The sequence below is a fragment of the Chamaea fasciata genome, unplaced genomic scaffold, assembly GCF_029207755.1.
Source record: "Chamaea fasciata isolate MVZ Bird 193981 ecotype frontalis unplaced genomic scaffold, bChaFas1.0.hap1 SCAF_5, whole genome shotgun sequence".
Taxonomy (NCBI): domain Eukaryota; kingdom Metazoa; phylum Chordata; class Aves; order Passeriformes; family Sylviidae; genus Chamaea; species Chamaea fasciata.
The window spans coordinates 9,470,643-9,493,769 of record NW_027094090.1 but is presented as its reverse complement, the minus strand read 5'-3'; the positions used below and the strand labels follow the sequence as shown (position 1 = coordinate 9,493,769).

Here is a 23,127-nt window from a genome sequence, read left to right as displayed (position 1 = left end):
ACTTAAGATACAACCTACTCAGTGTTTTCAAAGTATCATGAAGCTTTTTTCTTAGTGATACCTGGAAGATGATCTGGAGATTTAAATTTGTATGTGATATTTCTGCACTGAAGGATTTCTACTATCAGTTGTTCTCCATCTGTCTTCATTTCCTTCTTTAGTGCAATCTTGATTTCACCCATAACCTGTGTTTTACCTGGAAAAGCAGAAAAAGAAACCCTCATTAATGTAAAAGGAAACCAATTGTGTATCTCTAACTTGAAGAGAAGTAAAATTTTATGGCGTTTTTATTCAGTTGTTTTGTTTGATTGATTTTGTTTTGGTTTTGCTTGCGTTTATTTTTGTTTGCTTAATTACGTTTTGGTTTTGGCTTTCTTTCTTATAGTTTTTACAGCTATACTTATACCTCATAGTTTTAATTCAGGAGTGTAAGGATAATTTATAGTTTGGATAAGCAAACACGGTATACATGTCATACACTTGTATAACTAGATTATATGCTTCAGAATGTATTTGCCTCAGTGCAGTTTTTTTCCCCCAAGAACAGATATTTCACTAGGAGTTGTTACAATCACATAATGGTCACTGCAATTCACCTTTTCAGAAACATTTACTACAAGACTCTGAAGTTATCTCATTAAAAAAAAAAAAAAGTAAGAAAAGAAGAAAGAGAACTTTCAATGGTTTTAAAAGTAAGATATTCAAAGGCAATGAAGTAAGGCTGGTGAAGTCAGCATTTCATTTCACCTTCCTACATACATGGAGCAATATCATTCACACAGTTGAAAGGGAAGTGCTTAGAGTGACCTTTAAAAGTAAAGGCAATTTCTCTGCTTATGTGGGTAGAAATACAGGCCCATTATTTCTACATTTTATGGACTTCTCTCTAAATCAGTTCAAAGATGGAGAGAAGGCACAGAAGGAAATGTAGACAAAGCCATTTTGCCTTTCCTCTGCCTGTCCTCCCACAAGCCTTGACAGAAGCCAGGCAGGGTGGAGCAGGGCTATATCTTCAAAATGGTAGGGCGGTGGGAGCTGAGCATCCTCAGCTCAATTCTCTCTGTACTAACATCATGCCATAGTGGGGGTTGTGCTTCTTTATCTATTGTCCTGCTACTGAAAATATTATTTCACCTTTCTCTTCTCTTTAGATATTAGTGCAAAAGCAATCAAACCAAAAAGCTACTGGGATTCTTTATTACGTAGTTTCTTGTGCCAGCAGGCTTTAACACTTTATGGGAAATTCTAGAAGCTTGTGCCAAGATGTTGCAAGGTGCAAAGCAACTCTGCAGTAAGTAAACAGTTATTATACATTTGGAGAAGGCTCTCAATTAATAAGTGTTGTTAAGTGGCAAGTAAAGACTACTTTTTGTATCACAAATATACAATCAAATTTGAATAACACCCTCTAAAAATGGCAGCTTCTGTTTCACAGATGTCAATTCTATTTTTTTCTACTTAAAATAGTTTGAGGATCATGAGTAAAAGTGTAATAATAAATAACCACAGCTAAAAACTGGCCCCTAACTCTCCTCACAAACTTAAGCTGGAATTTAATTTATTTACTGTCCATAACAAATTTGTAATTCAGCTTCAGCGGGGCCAGCATTTCTTCTATTGTTTCTAAGGTGTGAGAAGATCTGTTATGAGGCAAGTGATTCTTTCAAAATATTTTATAATCACAAAACCATTCCTATAGGTTTGAATATGCAAAAATAGCACCTTTTCCTGCTGCATGGTTGTGCAAAGATAATGAAGTCTTCATCATGGGAAGCCAGCAGAAAAGATCATTGGCAGCTGGGATCAAAGAAGGAATGGCAACAATGTCCCTATCATTATTCATTATTTCTCTGTTGTTATAATGCCCTTTCCCTGAAAAGTGTTGAGTTTCCATTGGGCCCATCTTGGTTAAACTGTGGATTTTGAATGACTTGAATAAGATACAAGGAAATTATACTGCCTTCTTCTCTCTGTAGACAAAATTCTCAAACCACAGATGAAGACATGACACACCTGAAAGGTGTTGTTTAAATCTGAATTTGTGATCAGTATTGGTACTTGCACTGACTCCTAGAAACATGAAAAAAAGCCCAGCATGGACAGTTGTAGAAAAAACCTAATATTAGTTTCAGGCAATTTTTTGTTAATCACAGGCTTTTTTGGAAAATGTACTTGGCTTATTTTCTTTATTCCCTCTCTGTCCTTTAAGCTCTATTTACATTAGTTGTTAGGACCTCGTCTTGATTGCATTAGTGCCTCCTTTTTTCATTTAGGTGTGCATTAAACGTAAGATGAGATGTGGTGGTTTGGATGACACTTGTGAGCCAGAAAAAGAAGGATATATGCTTCCAGCAAATTATATTTGAATACTCCAACACTATTTCTCAGCATCTGGAAATTTTCCACTACTCTATATCGCCAGATACTCTTTAGGACAAGCAATCCTACTTCACTATTTAAGCAATATGGGGAAAACAATGATCTACAGCTGCAAACACATGAAGGATGATAGCTTTCTTGTGCTTCCAGACTAATTTTCATTTCTCCCACAGCATGAGTGGAGGAGTCTTAACACCAGCCTTATGAAACATTGAACTAAAATCACTTCAGAACACACTACTTTTGTAGACTCAGAAGGGATTCCTATTTCTTCCATTGCTTAGCTTTTCCCCCTTTCTAATATTTGTTCATTACTTCTTTCCTTCGGTGCGTGTGCAGAAATAGAGCAGATGTGCCTTGTTTTGTGGAGTTGATTCTTTAAATGAAAATGAGAGATATAGTGATGAAGGAAATTGTTAACAGTGAACCATCTAAGAGCTGGTGACAGTTCAGAGTGGGCTGAGCTGGGCATGAATGTGTCGTGTTTGGTGTGACAGAAATAAATTTCATCAGTGTTTTTAGGATAACCTGAAGGGTTGCATTGGTAGAAATAAATCAAAATATACAGCACCCAATTACAAACTTTTGCCTTCCTGTAGAATTTTAGAAAACATCAACCATAAATGATGTGAGAATGGAACTGATTGCAGGTATTTTGGTACATTTGATGATGATAAGTGCTACAATACAACTCTGAAAAAGTGACTTTGCATATCATTTTAGGGAAGTAATAATATGTTTTTGCAAGGAAATGAAAAAAATTAACTTGAGTAGTAACATTTTTCTCAATAAAAATTCTTTTCACACGAAAAAGATGCAAAACTAGATTATCAAAGTGGCAAGGAACCATGTAGTAAAGCACTAAAACGATTACTGTCTTATTTAGCTTAGGAAACAAAGAGTGAAAAAGAGAGATTTTACATCCATATGTTGGAGTAAAAATTAAAAAACAATGAGAGATATTTAAGCTGAAATAGTGTGATATTTTACCTGTCTCATATGTAACAAATGCATATTTACTGATTAATCAAAAGAGGACCACAGTCAGGCACAGCATATTGTTCATCTTTGCAACATGCCAACTGTAGGCAGCAAATTCTTAGATATATCTATATCATCTATATCTATATCTATATCATCTATAGCTATACATAGGATTAAAAACATCCTTTTTTTTTCTTTTTTTTTAATTATGGCACACCTCTTTTTAGGGGACCATATTATTATTAATACGTTAACAATTAAAAGGAGGTGGTTATTAATTAAATGGCTGCAAGGTATTTGAGAAATTCTGTTTAAATTTGCAGTGGCGATGGCAACAACAAAGCTGTTGCTATAGTAGAACTGTCACACTCTGCATTGGGAAAGGTTAATTAGTTTTGCTATTAGTTTTAATTGACTGCTGTTGTAAATCACAGGATGTGTCATCTGCACTGTTGTTGACAGTTCCAGAGATTGATAAGTCTGGATTGTGCTCCCATTCCTTTTTAATCAAAAGCCTGCTATCAAACAGAATTACCCAAGACAGAAGTAAGTAGTTGCCTCCCATCATTCTGTGTTATCAAGGCTAATTCAGCAATGCATTAAATGAACAAGTAAATCTCACTGCAGAATAGCAGGAATTTTATTCAGTTCAATTGTCTAAATGTAAAGTTCTGAGATTATTTGCACTTTTATCTTAGAATAAGTTTAATTGATTTCTGACGTTGACTATGTATTTTCAGATACACAGATAATGTATGGGTGGGTTAAACTTGGAAATTTAAATATGAGATGCCTAAATGCTTCTACTTGATAAACATCATACTTGAGTAATTTCCTGAATGCATGCCAGATGGCCAGAAAACAGAATCAGGAAAATACATAAACTGACATTTTGTTTCATAATTGTATATAAATTAGTATGGGCTCTCCTGTTCCAGAAGAGTTACTGGGGGTACTAGAGAAGTGTAATTAAACATAAAATACAAGGGGAAAAATATTAACAAATATTTCCCAGTGTTGTTTTGGGGTTTTTTGTTTGTTTGTTTGTTTGTTTGTTTGTTTTGTTTTGTTTTGTTTTAAAGAGGTTTATAGATGAAATTATTGTTTGCAAAATAGGTAGGAAGTGCTCTTCTGGAGCTTCAGAAGTCAGATGCTTTATGGTGAAAGATTTTAAATCAGAGGAAGGTCCTTCCTAACAGCTTCCAGTGATACTGGCCTAGTGAAGAGATGCATAATTTCCTTAAATCTTTATCTGTTTTCATACACTGAGAGAGAAAATTAATATACCTCTGAGGGCTCTGTACAGTGTTAATTGACAGAATAAAGGAATTTTTTGGATGCAGTAAACCACTGTTTCTCTCATAGGTATTTAATGACTTGGACTTGGATAGTTATCTCTAACATGGGGTTAATGAGAAATATATTCCAGAATCAAGCAAATCAAATACTCCCCTGTATATGTATTTCTTAAATAAACAAAATCTTGTATTCAGCTATGTTAGGATACGTTTGTAACATTTAGAGAATTAGAACATATAGTAGCATGTAATAAAATCTACGTAATCCGAGATTTCAATCCAAGTGTTGATAACTTGAATTTAAAAAGAGGACAAAATTACAGCTTTAAAATATGGGACATGATTAAAGACAACACAAAAATATGGGTTCTGTAACAAGACCCATGTTTCTTTAGCAGCTTTCTGTGATCTTAGATTTTATCTCTCAAACATCTCTTAGAGTTGTTTGGATTCAGTAGCTGGGATTGGGTTTTCTCTGAAGAGAGACTTTGATTGTGTAAACATAGACAGGACTTTGGAGTGTGATCCCAGAAGAAAACACAGAGTCGTAGGAAGGCTGATGAGGACCTTGCCACTGTTGAGAATGTCTTCACAGTAACCCGTTAGGTACATAAAGACATAATTTTCTGTCTAACACAGTTCTGTTGTACAAAGAAAAACATTTCTGCTGGATTCCTTTGACGTTATTTTAAGAATCAGAAATTTATCCTTCAGTAGACAGCTGTGCACCAGAAAAACAAGATACATGATCTTATTGAAATAAATAATTCTGTATTACTGAAAATAGTAGCCTATATATATATAGTATGTATATTTCAGTATTAGAGCTAAACAACTCCAACTGAAGGTAAAGCAAAAATATTCAGTATAATTTTAAACGTACATATATCAAGAAGTTAAAATGCCAGCCAAAACCTTCCACTCTTTTTTTGAGCAATTTTTTTTTTTAACCATCGCACAAGTCACATGCAGCATCAGCTGTTTGTATTCATGCCTTTCATCCTCTTGCTAGGGCATGAGCTACTGGGAAAGCTTCTGCAAAATAATAATGAATAATCTTCATAAACAATGCTTCCCAATGTTTACAGGTTCCAACATTGTCTGTCCTTATGATCCTTTTTTATTTCTTTCTTTTTGTCTTTTACCTTTTGCATACATATTTCTTTCTCTATGAAAATTACCAGTTTTCTCTTGTAGGCTGGTTCTATATTCATTTTTCTTCTCCAGTAAGAAAAATCAGACATTAATACAGTCTTAACTACTACTTCCTCCTGTTTCACAGTGCTTTAAATACATGTTGGGATTACTACCATGGGTCTGTCTCAATAAATATGAGGTTGGATATGTTCAGAAGTCTGCTGCTCCTCTCGCATCTGGATACTCAGTTTACTCTTCACAGTGCAATCAACAGCTCATGGAACAAACTGAAGCTCAGAGGATGGTTGTGTTTATCTACCTCTGCTCTGAAGAGGAGCTCCGGCTGCTAAGGGTCCCTAATGGGTTCAGAGTGTTCTCTAATCTGCCTGTGGAAAGGCTATGTGGTGTTATAAAAGAAGGGCTTAGTGTTATTATGATTTATTCTATTATGATTAATATTATTTATTTATGACACAGTTAGAGACACTGTGTGCAGGCAGCTGTTCTCCTCTGAGACAGCAAACTCAGCTCCACTCCTGATAAATGGTTCCCTCTGGGAACAGGGATTGCTCTGTGTGGAAGCAGACAGGAACCACAGGAGCTCCTCCCATTTCTCCTTTCCCCTCCCTACCTAGTATTGTGGGCTCCTGAGGACAGGCTATAAGTTATGAGATGGGCAACGAAGGTCTTTCATTAATATCTCCCAGTGTCCTCGGATGTGATGCGCACACAGTCGTGTGATGGGGAGAGGAGCAGAACTCAGGAACTTGCTTGCAGCAAACATAATTTACAATTTTGTGGCACAATATTTGAGGCTCAGGCATATGAACAAGCCAACAGCAATATTTGAGGCTCAGGCATATGAACAAGCCAACAGCTTTATGTTGTGATTCTCAGACCTAGCAGGCTCACTACCGAGAGAATTTTAAATACACTTGTAAAGAAATTTAGCCTGTATGCCCCAAATCTTTTTCTTTAAGTCAAAAAACCTGCTTACAAAATGTATTTTGAAAACAGAGGAAGTCTTTTGCCTATTGAGATGTGGAATATTTCCCATAAAAAAAAAATAAGCTCCGTTCCATTTATTGGTCATTCTGTGTGTGTCTCCCTTTTATAGGTTTTATTCATCTTTTTTGGAAGCAAAAAGATGTTTTGCTTTGAAATGCAAAACAAAACAAAAAATTAAACCAAAACTAAATTCTGACTATACATTGATACCATATGTAAAAACTCTTTATCTGAAGTAATGTGATGTGTGGGAAAATAACACTTATACTTCACAATATGCTCAAATATGAAAGATAAAGACATGTACCAATCCACTTTCAACCGGCTTTATTTCTGTTATGTGACTTTCTAAAATGTTGTAGGAAAAGTGAGGCAGTGGGAAGACTATAATGAAGAAGCAATGTTACAAGAAGTGAATCTGAGGAAAAAGATTCACTTAGTATCAGAAGTTGCCCAAGCCAGTAACCTAAATGACAGTATAGAGGGTCAGAGGCTTCTCCAGTAAGACTTGTCTTCCAATAATCTAGCCAGACTTGTCCCTGGATATTTGGAATAAGTGGAGGGAAAATAATGAGACCTGTAAATATCAAATTTAGGTGATCAGAGATTACTCCACACATTGATTTTTCCAATGAAGATGAACATAAAATGCCTGTGTGCATTTAACTGGTAAGGAGCTAGAGAGAGAAAGAAAACTAAGTGAGGGAAGTCAAGATATTTACACATCTAACTCATAGCACATCCTACTAGATTATGTCTTATACACATCTTCATTTCTGTGGAAGGGAATTCTTCTGTTCTAAACTGATAGTTCTATCAACATCCTCTCTGCAATTCCTTCAAATACCAGATTTCCCCAAAATTTATCTCTGATTTAGAATTACAAACTAATGACAGGGTTAATCATAAGGAAGTGTTTATGTCTAATGCAAACTCCCTGAATTTTGTAAGCAGAAGGGATAATACCTTTTAAACTTTTGTATTTTGGATGGATAAATGACTTTGGAGGTGCCTACATTTTTTTAAGTGTTAGTTGAGAGATGAGTCCATGGCTTTTATTTAGAAATCAGATTTTTAGCCAATGAAACTAGGCTAAAAGTATAAAAATTAGAATTTACAGCTCCATAGTTTTCCATAACTTTAGAGAATGCTAAAACTTGAGAGAAAGCTGAAGTGATGGTTGAAATTATCCTTGTGATTTTAATTGAACTTCAAGGATAGGTGCAGCCTGGAAAGTTTCCCCTGAAAGGGAAAACTATGCAATCTCAGAAGAAAAAACTCTCTTCAACAACTTTTGCTCCCTTTCATCCTCACCATAAATCACTGCCCAAGTCTAAATATCTATTCATAGTCATCACAGTTTTAGCATCTTACATAATGAGACATATCAGATGCTGCAGATTCAGCTGCATTAAAGATGGCTTGCCACAGCACATCTGAAATTTTGATGATGAAAGGCACACTTTGCCCTGGCTTTTTGTATAAAAAAGTTCATACAGGGAGAAGAAGAAAATTAATGTCATACATACAGAGCAACCTGAACCTTGACTATTTAAGTTTATTTTACTGCAGCTTTACCAAGAAGAAAATGTGCTTCTAAAGGGAGAAAAACATTGGAAACTGCTTGCAGAAGTCTGAATTTGATATACCCACAGTTCAGTAATGTATTAGCACAATGCTACTATAATCTTTGTGTGATGCAGCATAAATATTTTGTTAAAGTAGGACAACTGAGTCTGCACTTTTTTTCCATGTCAGTATGAGAACACAAAATGGGTCTCACCTATACAGGGATGATTTCTTACATTTTCTTAGGTTCTCATTAAAAAATGACAGATTTAAGCTACTTTCCCTGTCTCATGGTAAAGATACTTTTTATATTTTTTTTAGTTTTGATATGCAAGATTTTGAGAGTTCAACAAAATAATCTAAAATGAAAAAATCCCTTCTGTGACAGCGTTCACTTTCTGTGTCAAAATAATGAAAAATTTTACACCTTCTCTTTCTGAATATTCATATGAAGATGTAATATCACAACAGATTTATTTATTCTTTGTGTTCACTTGATGTGGAGAAATTAAACATTCTTGCTTGAAACACTTGAAATCCTAGGAAACAGATTAAAGTCCATTTATCTTGTGTTACAATATGATGAAAGTATAATGGAAATAATATAAGCACTTAAAGGGGAGAAAAATTAGTCACACGGATGGTAGAAGAGATAATGGAAAAATTCCTTAAAGATATAATAAAGAGAATTGAATAATTATAAATATATTTCAGAAGTCTTACGTTGCATAATATCAGGAGAGGAAAATATAGATTACCAAGTAGGTTTTGCATTTATTGTACTTACTTTTGGGAATCAAAAGAGAGACAAATAATTTGAACAGGATATTTTGTATTTGGGATATAAACAAGCACTTACCAACTTGAATTAAAATACACACAGTGCTTAGAATATGTTGTAACTACAGTGTATTTCCTAAAAAAAAAGTTAAAAATGCTGGGTTTTTTATTGCTAAAAGCAATAAAACCAAAGTGGTTGCACGTTGCATTTGCAAAAAGTAGTTTTCTGTTAGGAAACCTGCTGACCACTCAGGAGTGGGCAGAATGACATGAAAACAGTTTATTTATATAATGTCTGCTGAACTTGTGGGTCAGGCAGAAGCAAAAGCAGTCATATTGCATTTGAATGTAAACCCAAGAATGTGTTGCATAACACGAGCACCTGGGAACTTCCCTATTTGCTTTGGCAGAGGGCTGTTTAAGTAGTGATTTTTCATTCCTTCTAGTGTTTTGGACATACAGCCTAGTGAAAACAAAAAAAGAAAAAATAAACTTCAAAGGTAGATGGATAAAATTAGATGCATGTCTTTAGAGAATTTATTTCATTAGAAAAATAAGTTAAAAACCAGTTCAAAGGAAAATTCAAACTTCGGGAGTAGATGTTACCTAAACATCTAATACAGGCTTAGTTTTACTAGACAGGCTGAAGTTTTTAAAACTGATAATCAAACTGAAAAAAATACAACTTTTTTCCAACTTAAAAGTGCAAATAATTGTATATTTTGTTATTTTCCCTTTGTCATAAAGATGTCCTATCACAAGGATGTATACACAGTGGAAAGGACTTGGTGTAAGGACCACATATGATGTGGCTTCGTTTGGAGAGTGACTCATCGAACATTTACTGCACAGACAATAAGCACTGAGCCTGCACTGTTAGTGCAGTGGAACAAGCTGTTTCATTTCACAGCTTGGCTGAGTCATTTATAGCCCACAAAAAAATTACTTAACACATGGTGGCATATGTAACTCTATAAGACTTTCTTTGAGAAGGAGGTGGAAGATGGCATTTGTATACACAAACACATCCATACACATACCCAAGCTAACACAATATGTTAGCACTCTTTTGTGCTATAAACCTAGTAGGCACACTATCATGATAGCTGGAGATGAAAATTTTTGGTAAGAACGTGCCTATTCACTGCTCACATCATGATTTCCAGATTCCCCCTCAGATTTATACTGCAGCTCTGAGGCACTTTCAGTGAAATATGCTTAAAGTCTTGCTCATACCTCCCTGGAGCTACACACTGGAGAGCACAGCCGTGTGTGCTGCACAGCTTGAGTACCAGAGCAAAAGCTTCTGCACTGACTGTTCATGTGGAAGACAGGTATGCTCTTATATTAATAGATTTCCTTTTGCGTACTTACGTTACCTGGTGCAGTGGTAGCAGCCCACTGTTGAGATGCTCTTTGTCTCTCATTAAATAAGAATGATGACTGAAATTATTGTTGCTAATAGGACTACTAAGGGTAAGAGTATGAGACATTGCCTATTCTGTGTAAGACAGTAAGAGCTGTGATAATTCTAACAAAGCTCATTGTGACTAATGTACGAAAGAAAACCAAATCTGTCTTCCAGGACCATCAGAGTATTTTGGGCTTGGCTGTAGAGAACCTACAAAATTTTAGCATAAGAATGAATACTTGTAATCACTACTGGGATTCTACTACCTGCATAATCTGTCCAACAGAGAAATGGAGGATGATCCTTTCCATTAATCAGGATAAATACAAAATCAGCTCAGTCAAAACTAAAAAAAAAACCCTGTTAATCCAAATTTTGCTCAGGAGGGCTGAACAGAAATGTTCTGCAGAGCATTTCATGATATTATGCAGAATTCATAGTTTTATAGTCTGTGGAGGACTGATGCTTGAAAGCATCTTACAGTAATGTGGACATAGTTCCTAAAGTTACCAGTCTGGAGAAATATCAATTTACCTTTCAGCTCCTGCCCAGAGTCTTCTATAAAATGCCCTTTTTTTTTTTTTTTTCAAGTTTTTAACTTTTCACCGGAAGTCTTTATAGAATAATGTACCTGCTTTTCATTGGATTGCATACTTTACATTTTCCCTCTCATTCAACCTCAGCAGTGCCATTATTCTTTATTTCATGCAATACTGGTTCCCTCAAGCTGCTATAACAGACATATCCTGAAGTTGGTATTTCATTGCACTGTTGAATTGACATGTATGGCTAAACTCCACAGAGATATGTTTGAATAAAAAATATTGTATAAAAACCTAGAGCAAAAGAAAAAGTACAGGGACAATACAGCCTTTATGCAAATCCACTCAGAGATTTGTGATGAAGATTGAAATGATGGAAAGAAAAATAGAAAGGGAAAATATGTTCTTTTTCAGAGTGTTCATGAACTGGTAAGAAATCAGTTAACTGGAATTTTATATAACATAAAACCTATGGCAAAGGTGGCTTTTTTAAAGTTCATTTTAAGTCTATGTTCCAGGTGAACAAAATGATGCTACAGAAGAAGTCACAATCTTCTGTAAGGGTGAAAATGCCACAAATGTTTCTGAGTTTCTGAACTTCCAGAAGAAATGGGAGAGATAGTAGAAGTCCTCTCACAAAACAAGGTGAACTGGGAATTATCGGTTTTAGTAAAATAGAAGGGTCTAATATTCAGTCATGGGAGAATATGATAGATTGTTAGCAGACATGCAAGGGGAAATGATTTATAGTGCAAGACTGAAAATTTTCAATATATCACCTAAAATATTTTAAGGACTTTTTAGAGAAAAAAAAGTCAGAGACAGATTTTCTCAGATGCTGGGACCTCTACCTGGTGTCACACGGAAAAGAGGTAATCCTGTTTTGGAATCTAAGGGTGTCCCAAATAAGGGGGTTTGAGGGTATGATTTCTTGGCCTTCACCTGGATTTTATATCAACCCCAGCTGCAACTGGAAAACTTTTCTGACAAAAGTTGTCTCAAGATGATGTTCACCAGAGAAAGAGAATAAGAAAACACACATATGTTGGTGTTTATATCTGTCTGGCTTAGAAACTCTCCCTACATTTTCTGAAGTCACTGAAGCATACACCACCTATCTGTAGATAAAAAGAAATCAAACTATTTTGAAACTAATTGAAAATCCTTTTCTGCTCTGGGCAGTATGCATGTAATAGAACTTTTATAATTAGCTGAATCTTTTCAATAATGAATACAAAGGAGTATCTCATAGTGAGCTAATGCTCTGACATCTGTAGATTTACTTTCTGGCAACTGAAAAAGTTTAATCTCTTGTTTTGAGAGTTAATGCTTCATAGACTTTATGCACTGAGGCAAATCCTCATGATTTTTTCAAGAATCTCTGAGATTTAATACTGCTCTTTTGAAGATGACTGTTGAAGTCTTGCTCATAATTTACATTTAAAAATTAAAGCTGTGCATATGGGAATTGAAAGTATGGTTTTGAAAGATCTCACTAAAAAAGTGCAACATAGATTCTTTGCAGAATGTTACTTAAAACTAGTCTGATGAGTTTTGGAATATAAAATACCTGGGACATGGGAAAAAACCCAAGCTATTACTGTCAAATACTCATTATTAATTTGTAATAAATGGTAGCATTGCATTTGTAATCATCATCCATGAATATGATTCCAATACCTGAAGGAATTGCACAGGCTTTCGTTACAATTTCAATCAATTTAGAACAGAAAATAAGGGCCGGGGGAGTGGGGGAGGGAAAGAGTTAAACTAAAATCTAAGACAGATTTAGGAAGCCAGAATATGTATTTCCCTGGATTTTGAACTTATTCAGAAAGAATTTCATACTGTAAGAGAGAAGACTGAATAAAAATCTGATGGACAGATTTATTAAACCTATAAGGATTTATTAAACCTCCAGTTCAGGTTTACATGAAATGAAGAAAGATACCTTCCCCAGAAGAGTCACCACAAAAGGAGTCTTGATGAAGAAAAGAATATTTAAAAGCTCTACAGCATTGCCTTTTTAGAAACATTAAAGAGACACGCTATGACTACTGAATACCTGCTTGGAATTGGTACAAACCCAAGAAAATACCCTGTCCCTTAGGGTAATGTTCATGAAGAATGGCTTGCCAAGCTGGTGCCCAGCCATGGTTAGATACCAGGCCAGCTGAGAGCTTCAGCACCTGAGAGAACCCTGTGAAGAATAGTAAAGTACCATATCAAATTCCTCCTTCCTCATCACAGAGAAGAACCAGTATAAGGTTACAATCTCAGTGTTATTTGTGAGCAACCTTATGCCCAACAAATTGTTTCTGCACCTGTCAGGAAAAACAGTCTGTGATGTATATTTTCTTCACAGAATATAAGTCCCTTATTAAAGGTCAGAAAAAAATATTAACAGCTATATAAAAATCTCAGAAATAATTTTAACTGATTAAAGGACATGCGAAATAATAAATGCTTGAGGACTGAGAAAAAGATTCAAAGACTGATTCAGTAGTTCTCATTAGCATTTGACATTATTTAGTGACTTGAACAGTTTTTACTGAGTTCCCAATGAAAGTAATAAATCACTGACTACATAAGCACAAAAATAAAGGCAGAAATATTTAAATATTCAAATAGAGATATATATTAGCTCAGGAACATTAATAAAGTCACCAAAGATCAATTCAGATTATGACCCCCTGCTAGAAGGAAATGTTTTCCTAAAATCTATGAGCCAACTTTCTCAAATGGAAAGTATGTTATCTGGATTCATCATGTAAAATTGACCTGTGTTTTCTTCCCTGAGAGCAGGATCAAGTTGTCCATCTGATTTGGAAAATATGACATATTCATACTCATATGAATTTAAATGGACTTATTGATTGGTGGTAGTGCTAATTATTTCTGTGTTGTGATTATCATTGTGAAATACAGGATTTCATGGCCAAAGAAACTGAAGACCATGTTTTATCTTTGAAGTTATTTCAGCCCAATTTTACCCTCTCCTGACCACACGTACCACAAGTGTCCCCTTGCATGAGGTTTCCCAACAAAACTTTGTGGATCCATTGCTGAATCACAAGTCTCTGAGTGCTGTTATATTGATGTTCCACTCAGTGTTGAAGTCACAAGGTCTCTCTATTAGTAGCTCTTCCAAAGGGAGGGAAGCTTTATTTACCAGTCAAATTTATACATTTTACTATCTTCATGTGTGAAATTTTAGCTTATGTATGCATCATAATTCAGCACCAATTTAACTTCTCTGCACATTTTTATTCCTCCTTCCCAACATAGTTCAGCTGCAGGAAAGAATGCAGACTTTTAACTCCATGATTCTGATCAAGGACATCACACTGATGTGGGAGATTGCAGATTTGCTACTGAAATGGCTCACAAGACATCTAATTATCCTCTGCAAAGCACTTAACTTCAAACTTTGAAATAAAATCCATACAATACAATTCAGTAGAGCAACATAAACAATCCTCTACATTAAATTGAGTTTACCCTGAGGTGTCCATCATGCTGTAAGATAATAGTCACAGTTTCCATCAAAAAAACAAAATTTCTTTCTCAGACCTTTAGTGATAAATACTTTCAGCAGCTTGCACTATTTCTTCTTTGTAAAATGTTTTGGCCTATCCCTTAAAAATAATAATGTTAGTGGTAGTTAGAAAACCTCTAAAATTTAGAAAGGATAGTGGTCTGTATTATATGTTTACAATCATTATTGCACAAAAATATAATTAATTACAAGTAGTTTTTCTAATCAGAAAGGTGAGGCAACTATGGTGAGTTAAAGAGAGTAACTGCAACTAAATGTACATTAGTAATCTTTGTTACTGTTCTAAACTATCTCAGAGAAGCATAGAGAGGCAACAATATAAGGAGCTTTCACACTGAATTTACTTCCTTTTTCCATGTTACATATAAGCTTATAAAAGGAGTACTTTTTATCAAGAATGCTTCAAGAAACATAAGGCAAGTCTGCTACCCGCTGAGCAGTGTGCTTTCTGATTTTGAAAGCTGTTTGTGATGCTTTGAAAACAGGCACTGGTAAAGGCAGAATTAACTCCTCTGCTGTCAAAAGACAAAACCCGTGTAACTGGCACTGAAAAAAAAAAAAAAAGAAAAGAAAAATTGCTGAGTTTTCCCCAGTAATTTACTGTAAAATCATCATCCTTCCTCTCAGAAAAAGAATGTGCAAAACGAAACAACCTGTCTTGGTTTTTTTGTGTGTGTGTGGTTTTTTTTCTGTTATTAAACATTTTAAAAAAAAAATTATTAACCCCTTGTTTACAAAGCCTGTGATCAGATATTCCAAGTCTTGTGGTCATTAGGGAAAGAAAAGAATACATTAATTGTAGGCAGTTGCAGCAGGGAATGTCAAGCAATAGAACCTAATTACCTGGGAGGAATTCAACCAGCTCAGTGGTTATGAAAAATACTATGGAGTTTTTAATAAACAGGTGAAGCAGATTGCTGCTTTAAACTCTTTCTGATGAGATGTTCCCTTAAAGAAAATTATACCATCCTCAGTACCAGTCTAGCTGAAAATGTTGCTACCTGTAACTAATCACCGATTCTTAAAACGTCATTAACAGGCACTGGTGCTGAAAGAGCTCTCTCTCCATGTTCCTGCTTATTGCTTCCCACACAGTGTCCCTGACTTTATCTCCCGTAGCCACAATGTTTGTACAGCTGCCTAGTGAGCTCGTTGGCAGAAATGATCCTACTCACTGTAACCTCACCCTGTCCCTGCCCCACCCCATTGTATTGATTTGGGTTAGTCACCTTACCTGAATCAGCACATGTCTTATGTCACCATGAAGGCTGAGATGAGGTTCAGGGACAGGAAAAATGGCATTATGAAACAATAATGCTGATTTAAAGAGTGCTTTATGAAGCGACTGTAAACTGCTCTGTGAATCATTCTATCAAAAGATGCTAGAGCACTCCAGTCCAACTTTGCACTAACAGGGTTAACTTCCACGTTAGATGAGGCTGAACAGAGATTTTTTTGTAGAGTTTTGAACCAAAACTTTATTTTGTGTGTGTTTGTTGGTTTAGCTTGCTTTTTATTTTCCCTTTATTCAGTTGGAATTTCCTTTACTTCAGCTTGTGAACGTTATCCCTTTCCTATTTCTGACTGCTGAGTCTGAGAAGAGTCTGGCTTCATCTTCTTCATACTAACAAGCTCCCAGTGGAAGGGTTGAATGCTTTCCTGTGACCTGCTCCCTGCATAGCTAATTTTGCAGCCCAGTGTGCAAGTAATAATGATCACAAAGACATTTTCTAAATTAACATTGTTTAAAGAAAAATTGTTACTTTCATTGTACAAGTGATCTTCTTGGAAAAAAAAACCCTCTGATTTGAAGAGTGTTTTCACCTCTGTTTTGAGCAGAACAGAATGGACACTGAACATTTTGCCATAAGAACATAAAAAAAAAAAAATCTATTGCTTTGTGGGAAAAAGACATTGTCTTCAATGCCAGGACTTTCAGTATTTTTAAAATCGCTCTGGGCATCAATTGCATATTTTTAGTTTTGCTCATTTTAAAGAATATTGAATCTGTTTTCTGGTCCTTGCATTATTTCCCAATTGTTTGAAAACAATAATCTCTTTTCATAGCACATCCATTTTACTGTCAACAATAAAGAACAGCTGCCTAAGGAAAAGAGTTTTAAATGTATCTGTGGTGCTATCAACAAGTTAGCACTTCTGCATGAAAGCAAGTCCAGTTCATTCCAGAGTTTTGCTGCAGGAGATAGAAGTCAGTAGTGCCATAGCATGAATGTAAGCTGAGTTCTTCATTGCTCGTTTTTGCTGGAGGGAGCTGGAGAGCTCAGATGCATTGGATATGTCTTCCTATCTGATCTCGTATGGCTGGGTGTGCTCTATATAAGTTGAAGGCTGGTTGTGAATCCCAAGGTGTTATAATGCTGGGAATGAGTGTTCATGAAGTGTGCTGGACTTAGATGAATGTGGAGTTTATCTAAAGACAACTTGGCAGTTCTAAGAAGTGAGCAGGTTGGCTTCTGTCTCTTTGGGCAAACTGTTAGGCTAAAATCAAAATAAGGAATGTACCAGCCTGGGAACACCTCAGAGCTCAAGGATACTTCAGTCCCTTGTTACTCTTCACTAGAAAAATCTAAAGAATGAAAATTATACTTTTCCTCACTCTTGTTTTGGCAGACATACTCCCGATTTCCTTGTGGGCTGCCCACTCCCCAAAATTTCAAAGTCTGTGGTTCCAAACAGGCCCATGCTGTGGAATATTAAAATTGTTTTATACCATCTGACAAGTTCCCACATCACCTTTGTCCCTAATTCTCCGGTTTCATCTTTGTTCCTCTAGGAGCTCCCACAGTTCGTTATCTTCCGCCTTCCCAGATGGTGAAGGATCCTTGTCTTTCTTCCATTAACCAACAGTGAATTAAAAGTCTAAATAATGGCGGGGTTTGAGCCCCAAATAAATCACTGAATTATTAGAGAGTGAACTTTCCTGAACTGTTGATATTATTTCCATGCCTCTCTTAAGGCCTAATTCTAAAATTATATATATATATATATATATATATATATATATATATATCAAATCTGAGATAGATTGAACTGTCAGTGATGATAAACATTAGGGATATTAGGGATGTATAGGGGATATTAAGGATAAATATTAGGGATAAAAAAAGAGGAAGTTACTAATTCTATGTGTTGTGTTTTAATATGTTCTATTTGTGTTTTCTATTGTGATTTTTCCCTCAAGATTATAACACATTTTAACTCTGTCTACTATGATTCTTGGTGAACTGCAGTGAAATGAACAGGGATAGACCCACACTCTCCACAGAGGTGCAGGATTCAGAGAGGAGCACATTTAGGAACCCAGAGCTCCTTGCAGGCTCCAGGCTTGTCACAGGTCAACAATGGAAACTGCTGTCTGCTAACATCTTTTGTGGGCAAAATTATTTCAGCAAATACAGTCAACTCCTCTGAGAGAAAAAACCAATTAGGAGACAATCAGTAACTGTATCTGATCTACAGAACTCAAGATACAATGAATCAGGAACATTCCTTCTTTCTAATGAGTTTTGTTTCAATAAATGAATCTATGGAAGAAAACTACAGGATCTCTATCATCTCGACAGTGTTGGATTCATTTTTTTTTTGTTCCAGTGAGATTTGAAAGGTGCAAAGAGAGGACTAGTATTGTATCTGAGTATACTGTTAATCCAAAACATCTCCCCTATTCTATTTTTCTGCCCTAATTAGATCACTTCCTAACAAATAAAACCAAAAAACCAAATTGACACCATCTTGTGCTTCTTGTTAGTTCAAGATAATTATGGAACTTAACACTCCAAATGGTAATTGCACTCAGTGTTGAGCACAGCAGTCGTTTTAGAACTTCAGACCAAATCAAATTAGCATTTTTGTCAAATAAAGTTAAATGTGCTTAAAAGTTACTTCTTAATGCATTTAGACTAATGTTTTACAGTGACTGTCACCTAACGTCTGTTGGAGATAGACCCTGCTGCTAGGATTCATCCCTCTGAGCCTCAGTGTCTTTATCTGAGGGATTGCTCTTCTAGAATGTAGTTTGTCTTATTTGCAAATTGATCTCTAAAACAGGTCAGATGAGTTGTACCTTCATAATGGTTATTTCATTTCACTGATTATAAAATTTTTATTTAAGTGGCTGATCCTCCCATAAACCCCCATGGTGAAATTTCTCATTGCATTATCTATTTTAGAGGTCCCAGTTGTAAAAAGATATTGAAATAGATTTTTTATTTATAATAGACAAAACTCTAAGTTTTTAATTAGATAATTAACATAGAAACAGAATGAGTAAGAGACTGAAATAAAACTTTTACTATTCAGAGAAATGCTTAAACTATATAAGCAGGTCCTGTTTGCAAAATCTAAAAGATCCAATCATAGTTTTCCTTATCCTTTATTTAGGATTCAAAAGAAATTTCCAGGAAAATCACTAATAATGAAATTATTGTAAATGTTTATAATAAAGAAGGCCATTAAACTAGTAGAAAATGTGAAAGTCAATTGTAAAACCGAATATTAACAGTATTTGTTGCCTTTTTATATCAGAGCCAATATGCAACACAGGTCTTAACTTTTTTTGTTATCCATGGCAGTTAAAAACAGTGATGTTCATTCTCCAGATAATAAAAGCTAATGAAACAAAAGCAGTATTTTGAATAATGAAAAACCCTAAAGACACAGATGAAGCATTTAATTCAAAACCCAGGGGTTTTTGGTGGGGTTTTTTTTTTTTTTGTTTTTGTTTTTGTTTTTTTTTTTTTTTTTTCCCAAAAAGGTATATAAAAGAACTATTAAGTCATAATATATGTGTGTCCATATGTATATATATTTATATCTATATCTATGTGAGATTTAATAACTTATATATGTGTAAAAGTATCCATAAATACATGTGCATATGTTATCAGGACTTAAAGAATGCAGTGAAATATCTCAAGACACTCTCAGGGAAGGAAGTCCCTATAAGATAAAGCACCACAAGAGGCACAGATAGCAAACAGGAAGGCATTAATTCCAGGCCTAAACTGAGGTGAAGGTTTGGAATTAGCACACTGGACAAAACCCCACTGTGATGTGGGAACTTGCAAAAAGTGCAGAAAGCAGCAATAGGAAGATGCCAGGCTGAGGCAGATTTGGGTAACCTATCTGGACAAAAATTCGCACCATGACAAATTGTGAGAAAGGAACCAAGTCCTTACACACAAGCTGTGGGAACAGCATCTATGTTCTGTGGATTCCTGGGAGTTAGATTATGTAAAAGTTACACCTCCAGAAGAACAAGGAGTGGAGTGAGAAGACCAGAGGAAGAGGAGAAGGAAGGATGCCACAACGACCCATGTGGTGGTGACTATATTTCTTTTCAATCTTTCTCTCTTCTCTCTGTGCCCTCCCTACCACACATCTACCCTTAAATAAAATTCATACTCCTGACATTGGCATATGGTCTCATTTGCACCTTAATTTGGGCAGAAGGATCTTTTGATAATCGGATTCTAACGCGTGTATGCATACGTGTTCATTTGTCCAAATGTAAGCATACATATATATATATCATTGAAGTAGACTTAATCTTAGGAATCTACCCTGCCTCAGAACAAAATATTTGCTTGTTAAACTAATCAACTCTAAATATTTGGGCTCAAATTTAAGTTTATGAAGTTAGAGTTATATAAGTTAATTTCAAATTGTTGATACCAGTTTTGGTCCTAGCATATAGTATTATACAAATTTTCTGCTTGTAATGGTTCATAGATCCTACCTTCCCTTTCACAATTTACTGCAACATAAAAGGAAAAAAAAAAGGCACAAAAAATACCACTAACATCACTACAGAAACCACCTAGTGGAGCAAATAAAATTACATAATTTGGATATTTCTCTGAAGACAAGACAGGCTATCTGACTTCAAACAAGTTTGTGTTACAAAGGATTCCTGACATTTATGTAAGCAACTTTCTGAAATATTGTTCTGCTTATTTAAAGTAAATACAGTACAGTGAGTCAGCCCTGTGATAACCTGGGGAGTTAAAGATCACCTATAAACTATGACAAAAATGTTGCTACTCTAAATAATAGAGTAAAAGCTGTTGAGTCTTAGCTCAGGTTTGCTCAGAGGACAGATTTCCCACCTCCAGGAATCATTTGCGGAAGTTTAGTTGCTCAGTCATCTAAATGCTTCAAACGTAATTTTTCTGCACTCTCCAGCACTACTCCTGTCTGTATTTTTCACATAATTGAAAGTTTCTCATTTTCTGATCCCTCTTTTCTCGCGCCAGTATTAGGCTGCTGAAATTTCAGTGACTTTCATGAAGTACACCCCAATCTGATCTGTCAAACATTATTCATCCAGCCCACTACATCCATTTGGCTGTGTATGTCATCTATGTGTGTCATGACCATGTATAAATATTCTAAAATTCATACAGTAGTGAAATGTTTCCTGTGTCATGCAATGAAATATATTATTTCAAAATTTGTTGCAGAACTCAAATGGAGCAATACTGAATTCTAATGGTAAAACTTCCTTTAAATCACTGAAGGCAGTCTCTCCTGCCACAAGCATCACTTGAATTCCAAAACCTGTCTGGACAGGTGAGGAAAGAGCAGTGGAATGTTATTTACTGGACTTCAGTAAGGCTGTTGACGTTATCTCCCATGATATCCTCACAGACAAAGTCAGCAAATGAAGGCTGGACAAGTGGATGGTGAGATGGATGGAGAACTGGCTGAACAGCAGAGCTCAGGGGGTTTGTGCAGTATCACTGAGACCTGGATGAAAATTTGCAACAAGTGATGTCCCACAAAGATTTTGATACTCAGTCCAATCTTGTTCAATCTATTCACCAATGACTTAGATGAAAGCGTAGATTTTTCCCAGCAAGTTTGCTGATGGCACGAGGCTAGGAGGAGTGGCCAGTACCCAAAGGCCTGTGCAGCCCTTCAGACAGGCCTCGACAGGCTGTCGAGTTGGGCAGAGAAGAACCTTCTGGAATTCAATGTAGGCAAATGCAGGGTCCTGCACCTGTGGAGGAGCACAGATTAGACCTGCTGGAAGGCAGCTTAACAGAGGAGGACCTGGGAGTCCTGGTGGACAATTAGCTCTGCCTGTACTTTCCCTGTGCCCTTGTGCCAAGAAGGCCAATGGAAGAGCATTGCCTGCAGGCTGAGGGAGGTGATCCTGGCCATCTACTCAGCCCTAGTGAGGCCACAAATGCTGTGCTGTGTCCAGTCCTGGGCTCCTCAGTACAAGGGACACATGGAGATCCTGGAGCAGGTCCATCAAGGGCTGTAGAAGTGATTGCCTCTTATGAGGAAAAGCTGACGGAATTGGGCCTATCCAGCCTTGAGAAGAGATGACTGGGAGAAGACCTCACCAATGTCTATCAGTATCTGAAGGGACTGTGAGAAGAGGATGGACCAAGCTCTGTTCCATGGTGCCAAGCAAGAGGACAAAAGCAACGGGCAGAAATCCCTGCACAGGAAGTTCCACCTGAATATGGGGAAGTAATTCTTTATTTTGTGGGTGACCAAGCAGTGGAACAGATTGCCCAGAAAGAGTGTGGAGTCGCCTTCACTGGAGATATTGAAAGGTCATCAGAACAGATGGAAAGACCGAATGTGCAGTGTGCATTATCTAAAGTTTCCAGATAGAAGCACCATGTTTTCCAATTACACAGATATCAAAATGATGCGGAAACCTTGAAGTTCCTCTCCCAACCATCAAAGGTAAATTTGGTACCATAAAACAAGTTTTTACACAAGGCTTAAAGCACTTCAGTCAGATGAGAATGTATTAGAAATCTCATTTATTCATTACAAGGGACTGCATTATAAAGATCAGCTTATTCATTCAAATGATTCATTAGGAAGCTAAGGAAGATGTCAATTTTATTCATCCCTTCCTAAATTTTGTTGGCATTGTTTTAATTAAACAGTTAAAACTTCATCAAAACTTGTACTTTCCTTAGGAAATTTGCTCAGATAATTTTTTGGACCTTTTTTATGAAAAAAAAATCTGCTATAGTGGAATTGGGATTATTCACATAAATATAATCATGTGGAAAAATTAACAAAAGGCATCCATATAGATCTGAATTCTTTTTTCTTTAATCTGTGATCATAACAGACATAGTATCCCTAAGAAAGAACTTTCTGCTCAAAATTATAGCAGAAATTGGAATAATTACTGCCTTTGGTCAATGCTTTAAATATGTATCCACATATTCAGTTGATCCCAGGGAACGGCAGGGAAAAAAGGATGTGTTCATTGTTTGTGTGTGTGCTCTTTCTCTCAGGATTTGCATCACTTCCTATTATATCCATTTTTCAAGCTGTCTTCAATTTAGAATCTTTAGCCAGTGGCAGAAAATTGTACTTGAAACAAATTACTCAGCTTTGTTCAACAAGAAAACTGCAATATTTAATTTTGGAATTTGATTCAGAACCTGAGGGCAGTAGATG

General features: G+C 35.9%; 1 protein-coding gene across 6 annotated transcripts in view; it reads right to left on the bottom strand.

Moving 5' to 3' along the window:
• The window catches only part of PCLO (piccolo presynaptic cytomatrix protein), a 322,274-nt gene that overhangs the window by 10,704 nt on the left and 288,443 nt on the right, over window positions 1–23,127 (bottom strand). For all 6 annotated transcript variants that reach the window (XM_066182777.1, XM_066182779.1, XM_066182780.1 and 3 more), the window contains one exon: window positions 62–196. In XM_066182777.1, the coding sequence (XP_066038874.1) occupies window positions 62–196 (135 nt within the window). The remainder of the gene's footprint in view (window positions 1–61; window positions 197–23,127) is intronic.